Here is a 7,027-nt window from a genome sequence, read left to right as displayed (position 1 = left end):
CCGGGTCCGGGACACGAACCGCGGTCGACTACGTGGGAGTCCAGCGACATAGCCATTACGCTAACTGCTGGTTCCCTGTGTTCACTTTTGAGACAGAGAGAGAAAGTGAGAAATCATCCCTCAGGGAAGATGGCCACGTTGCAGTCCCTTCTCCATTTTCTTCTTGGGATTTTGGGCACTCATGCACATGGGCCCAGCATAAGTTTCAAGCCTGCAAGTCTGGGACTCGAACTGTAGTTGGTCATGTGGGAGTCCAACACCTTAACCACTACCCCACCTGCTGGCCCCCTAATTCCGTGTTACATAGAGCCAGGATTCCTGACTATGGAGAGCCTAGAAGATTGGCCTTCATCTAGCCACGAATCCAAGACGGAAGGTGAAGAAGGCACCATGAAAAGCTTTCCTTCTGTAACAACCTGCTCAGCTCTGCTCACCACCAGCTTTGCACCCAAATCTTACCTCGTCTGAGCAGTGCAGCTGGAGTTGAGGATCTAGTCGGTAATCGAGAGCAGACTCCTGGATAATAATCCGGATCTGGTCTTCACAGTCTGAGGAAAGGCGCTGCACACAACAAAGGGAAAGATATCAGAGTCTATCAAACATCAGCTTTCATGTGGCCCCTTTGCCTCCAGCTTGGAGAAGGGATGAAAAAGGACTTGGGAAAATAGGAGCAACCTAGGGACTTCAAAAGGGCAAATTCCCAGGGACAGGGACAGAGGTAACTCCAAAGTGCATCCTTGTGGAGGGCCTGGACCAGTTTACCTGGTCAGCATATCTTAGCTTGAGGCAAGAGATGACTTGGCCTTCCAGCTCCGAATCATCCTTGGCTTTGGTCAGGATACCGTGGCAGAACTTAGGAATGTCAGCTTTGCAGGCTTTCCTTAGCACAGGGTTTAAGCGGTAATCTAGAGCAGAGAGCAGTAAGCGCATGATAAATACTCCACCCAGATCCACAGAGTTTTTAGAGATGCACCTTCTAAAAGAGGGCATAGCAGGACTGCCAGGTGACATGGTAGTTAAGGTATTGGACTCTCACATGGCTGACCACAGTTTGACTCCCAGACTTGATAGGTTGCTTTCTCAATCTTCCCCTCTTCCCTTTCTGTATCTCTTTCTGGTCAAATTAAATACTGCTGGTTCCCTAAGTAAAAAACATTTAAAGTTCAGTACTATTTAAAAAAAAAAAAAAATAAGAGGGCATAGCACATTGATGACACTGACCACAACCACTGACTTTAATTCAAGGACTGTGTCCTTACCACACTTTTTTTTTTTAATGATTATTTTATTATAGGGGCTGGCAGATGGCGTGGTGGTTAAGGGCACTGGACTTCTACATGGCTGACCATGGTTTGAGTACTAGACCTGGTGGCTTGCTTTCTCACTTTTCTTCTTTCTGTTTCTCTCTGGTCAAAGTAAAAGAAAGAGAGGAAGAAAGAAAGTTGAATAAAATGATTCTTCCAAATAAAAATGAATTATTTTATTTCTTATTATTATTTTAATTTGACCAGAGAGAGGGAAAGTGAGAAAGCAAGCTGCCAGATCTGGGACTCAAACCATAGTCAGCCATGTGGGAGTTCAGTGCCCTTAACCATTAAACCACCTGCTGGCCCCCACCACACTTTTCTGTTTTTTAAATGATTATTTAATTTTATTTATTCATTTATTTATTTTAATTTGACCAGAGAGATACACACAAAGAGAGAGGGAAAGTGAGAAAGCAAGCCACCAGGTCCAGGACTAGAACCATGGTCGGCCATGTGGGAGTGTCTAGAACCTTAACCACAACACCACCTGCAGGTCCCCCTACCACACTGTTTTTAATCAGCACCGTGATTCCATTCAAGAGGATTTCTAGGTGGACTTCTGGGCTGTCCAGAAATTGTACTTTGCAATACCTCTGTAGGTTTTTGTAATCTAATATTCTAAGTAGTCCTCACCAAAAAAAACCCAAAAAACAAAAAAAAACAAAACAAAATAACAAGTAGATATCAGCAACCTTCCCCATAACGAACATGTTTGAAAACATTGAGAAGGAAATCTCTAATTCACTTCGCCTGTTAAGTTACAAGTTTTGTAATTTAGGGCCAACATTTCTGTGCTCTAAAACAGGTTACCCATACATCTTCCTGACACACTCAGAAAGTTTTATTTTATTTAATTAATTAATCTGAGAGGTTCTTGCTATAGGGCACATGTGCTCACCAGAGAGATAGAGAGACAGAAAGCAAGAAATCACCCCCTCGGGGGGAGGGCCACACCACAACCCCTTCTCCATTCTCCTCTCAGGATCTTGAGCAAGCATGCATACGTGCCCAGCGTGAGTTTAAGCCAGCGGGTCCAGGACTTGAACCATGGCCGCCTACATGGAAGTCCAGTGACACAGCCATTATGCCAACTGCTGGTGCCAGGAAGTTTTATTAAAGATCTAGATTTTTCATTTCAAGGAATGCTAGCTCAGATGTCTTCTATATGTTCTTCGAGGGCAGTTTTCTAGTTTTTATCAGTCTCATCTTTCCCCTGATGTTCATTCTGTTTTTCTGGATATTCTTCTAAAGAGGAGTATATCATTTTGCTTACATAGATACATCTCCCTTAAAATTCATGGGAAACAAAGCATCTGCCGTTTAATTAGGTAATTATACTAAATCCCGTTTATGCTTCACTCAACGGGACAAGGAAAGCCATGCTGAGATGCTACCTGTGTTCTGGGTGATCTGGCGCTTGGTTATCATCTGTTTGCATTTGGGATCCATCAGCTCACTGTTTTTATTTTGCTTCAAGCACTGCAACATGGTTTTTGAATCTGCCTCTGGACAGAATCTCTGCAAAGAAACAACAGTATTAAAAAACAACCATCCAGGCATGGCAATTTACTCCATCTGGAATGACTTTCACAGCTATCTGAGTTTATGAGAAGGCAGCCGACGGGTTCCACTTGGCACAGTAACAGCTGAGCCTGGGTGCACACCCAGCCCACATGCCCCCTTTCTCTGCTCCTGTGTTTCTCATTCTCTCTCCACTACCTCAGTGGTTCCTCCTTTGCAAGGAACCGATCCCCTGTCTACATGGCTATGTTAAGTTACATGGCATCTCATGAATTTAATGATTAAGCTAAGCATGAATATAACACCACCAGGTGGCCGTCTAGGCCTCAAGCCATATCCCTCCATGCGCAGAGGAAAAACCTAGGAATTACCCAGCAACTAACGTCAATGGGGATGTAATGTTAAGGACCCAACTGGGCCATCTTAACTACAGGGGCTATAATCCTACCAAACAGGATGGACCTGGCCGCTGTAGCTTATCATTTTCCATAAGCCCGAGATTACAACTGAACTAGTAATAAACTCTATCTGCTAAACCACCAGGTCTGGGACTTGAACCTTGGTTGGCCATGTGGGAGTCCAGTACCCCCAACCACCACACCACCTACCAGCCCTTCAACTGTTTAAATCTCTAACATTTGAAACTCTCTTTGAAAGTTTTTTGATAGGGTGAAAAGTAGCACTTTCTTCTAAAGGAAAGCTGAAATGAGATGTTGGAACCTTCAGTTCAATCTCATTGTATATGTGAATAGAACAAGAAATTGATGTCTTGGTACCCAAGGTAGCCCCAATACAGGGAATATTCACTGGAAGAGTAAATGAAGCCAAAGAACTTGTGGAACAGAAAAACCTTCTGAGTGTGGTACACGGATGATTAGGACATTCAACGACAGCTTTCTCAGTACACCTACCATTAAACACTCCCAAATACAATCATCTATTTATTTTTCAGTGCCTCTGGTTAAAATAAGTTAAGTTGTCTTAGAGCTGTAGTTTTCAATTTTGAGCATGCCATCAGCATCCCCTGGAGGGCTTGTTAAAACAGACTGCCCATCCCACTCCCAGAGCTTCTGATTCAGGAGGGGAGGAGAGACCCAGGAATCTATATGTCCCCAGCAGAAGCCAATATTGCTGGTCTAGGGACCACACTTTGAGACCATCATCTTAGCTGTAAAAAACAGGCTGAAGCTCCAAGACGTGCATGGGGTTGCTTTTCCTTCCACCGTGCTTGTCCTTGGCCCAGGAGCCCTACCTTTATCATCTGTTTGCAGACTCTCATGAGCGTGTAGTCCAGTTCTGGGTCCATCATCTCTGTCTCCTGCAGCTTAAATACTTTCTGGTGGCAACGAGCACTTAGCTGCTTCTTGTTTTCTTTCAGACATTCGATAATCTATGGCACACAAGTGATGGTCAAGTTGAAGGCTCTATCAGAAATTGATCATTCTTATTTTCTTAACAAAGCATTCTGTTCTTAGTGTACACTGTGACCCCTCTACCACATCTTTCTACCTGAGCACCTTTTATTTCTAATTTCTAGGTGATAAAAATCAGGGTTTCATCACCAAAAAGAATTATACTTAGAGGTTTACAATTTTAGGATCAATGGCAAACCAAACTGTATGAAAATTGAGGATGACTAGCAGGCTGCACTAGAGTCTAAAGGAAAGGAAATCGACTCTGGATTCCTGGTGTCTTTTGTTTTCTAGACCTGTTCCTTATTAAGATCCCTCTTGAAGCAAACTTTAGCATGTTTTTTTGCACGTTCCTGGAGCAATGCTGGCTAGAAATAAGCATAGATAGGAGGGTCAAATTTAACTCACTATTCACACATGAGAATACAAAGTTAGATGTGAGGTATGAATCAGACCCAGGCCCTACCCTGTCAAATGCACGGTCTCACAGGGCAAAGTTAGATAAATAACTTCAATACAGGGACCAGCAGATGGTGTAGTGGTTACGTCACTGGACTCCCAAATGGCTGACCATGGATAGAGTCTTGGTCCTGGTGGCATGATATTCATGCCAGGCACATGAGCGTGTGCGCGCCCAAAATCCCAAAATTGGTCCTGGTGGCATGATATTCATGCCAGGCATGTGAGCCTGTGTGCGCCCAAAATCCCAAAACGAGAAGGGAGAAGGGATTGCAGCAAGGCCATCTCCCCTAGCGGGGGTGGTTTCTCATTTAAATACAATTAAATAAATAATTATTTAAAAAAACAAAACAAAACAAAACAAAAACGAAACTATGTGGGAGTCCAGCGATGTAACCATTATGCCATCTGCTGGTCTTGGGATGGACGTTTCTTTCTTTCTGTCTCTCCGGTGAGTACAAGCACCCTATATAAAAAGTATCTCTTAAACAAAAATACCAAAAAACTACAATGAAAAAGATGAGTGGTAATATAAAAGTATAAAGTGTCATGGAATGGATTTTACTTATTTTGAGAGATTTTTGCTATAGAGCACATGTACTTGCCAGACAGAGAGACAGAGAGACAGAAAGTGAGAAATCACCTCCTGGGGAGATGGTCACATTGGTATCCTTTCTCTATCACTCTTCTCTTGGGACTTTGGGCATGCATGCACACATGCCTGGCTGAGTTTTAAGTCGCTGGGGCCAGGACTCAAAATGCAGTCAACTATGTGGGAGACCAGGGCCAGCAGGTGGTGTGGTGGTTGAGGTGCTGGACTCCCACATGGCCGACTGCACTTCAAGTCCCGGACCTGATGGCTTACTATCTCCCTCTCCCTCTCTGTCTCTCTGGTCAAAAATTTAAATAAATACAATTAAATAAATAATTCTTTAAAAACAAAAACAAAACTATGTGGGAGTCCAGTGATGTAACCATTATGCCATCTGCTGGTCTTGGGATGGACGTTTTTTAAAGGAATCATTTAATTCTCTTTGGTATTATTATTATTAGCTTTTAATTTGACCAGAGAGAGAGAAAGGAAAGGGAAAGTGAGAAAGTAAGCCACCAGGTCCAGGACTCAAACTGTGGTCAGCCATGTGGGAGTCTAGTGCCTTTATCCACCACACCACCTGATGGTCTCAGTCCTGGCATGGATTTTAAGATAGTGAATTAAAGGGCTAGCCGGTTGTGTGGTGGATAAGACATGGTTGACTTTGTGATTTGAGCCCCAAACATGGCAGCTTGAAAAACATGCTGGGCGTGTGTTATGCATGACCAAAATCCTGAGAAAGGAGATGAGACTGCAGTGTGGCCATCACCCTAAGAAGGTGATTTCTCACTTTCCCCTCTCTCTACATCTCTCTCCAGCAAGTGCATTCGCCCTATGGCAAAACAAATAAACAGACAGATCGTGAATGAAGGGTTAGCCAGTGGTGTGGTGTTTAAGGCAGCTGAATCCCACATGGTTGACTGCAGTTTGATTCCTAGACCTGGTGGCCTGAAAACCACAACACATGTATGTGTGCCCAAAGATCAAAGGGGGAAATGGAACAGAAAGGAAAGCGGCATGACGGCATGACCATCTTCCACCGGGAGTGCTTTGTCACTTTTCCTCTCCTGCTCTCTAATGAGTGCATGTGACCTCTGGCAAATTAAAAAAAAAAAAAAAAAAGGTAATGAATTAAAATATATATCCTGAAATCTTCTCTATCTTATAGCAAAATTTTATATATAATAAAATAATACAAAGAAGCAAAGCAGGTAAGAAAGCTGCAGCAGCTAGGGCTGTAGCAAAAGCCATGAGACTTCCATGAACTCATCAAGACACAACCAGGAATCAATTTCTTTTTTTCTTTGAATTATTTATTTTATTTATTATTATTACTGTCTTTAATTTGATCAGAGAGAGAGAGAGAGAAAGGGAAAGTGAGAAAGCAAGCCACCAGGTCCAGGATTCGAACTGCAGTCAGCCATGTGGAAGTGTCCAGCAACTTAACCAGCATGCTACCTGCTGGTCCCCCAGTAAAATAATTCTTTAAAAACAAAAACATTTTATTTTATTTATTTATTTTGGGAGAGGTGTTTGCTATAGGGTGTGTGTGATTGCCAGAAAGACAGAGAGAGACAGAAAGTGAGAGAGAAGTCACCCCCCAGGAGGGATGGCAACATCACAATCCCTTCTCCTCCCTTCTCCTCTCTGGATCCTGGGCACTCACCCACATGTGGCGGCATGAGTCTAAGCCACCGGGTCCAGGATCCAAACCATGGTTGACCACATGGGAGGCC

The 7,027-nt window shown here is 43.3% G+C and overlaps 1 protein-coding gene across 1 annotated transcript in view; it reads right to left on the bottom strand.

The window, feature by feature from the left end:
• Window positions 1–7,027, bottom strand: part of GLG1 (golgi glycoprotein 1) — a gene marked incomplete at its 5' end in the record, with an annotated part of 140,303 nt that overhangs the window by 11,319 nt on the left and 121,957 nt on the right. The window contains 4 exon segments of the mRNA XM_006152644.3: window positions 460–561; window positions 763–905; window positions 2,702–2,825; window positions 4,081–4,218. Of these exon segments, the coding sequence (XP_006152706.2) occupies window positions 460–561; window positions 763–905; window positions 2,702–2,825; window positions 4,081–4,218 (507 nt within the window).

Source organism: Tupaia chinensis, unplaced genomic scaffold (genome assembly GCF_000334495.1).
Source record: "Tupaia chinensis unplaced genomic scaffold, TupChi_1.0 Scaffold000355_1, whole genome shotgun sequence".
Classification (NCBI taxonomy): domain Eukaryota; kingdom Metazoa; phylum Chordata; class Mammalia; order Scandentia; family Tupaiidae; genus Tupaia; species Tupaia belangeri.
This window is presented reverse-complemented; position numbering and strand designations above follow the sequence as displayed.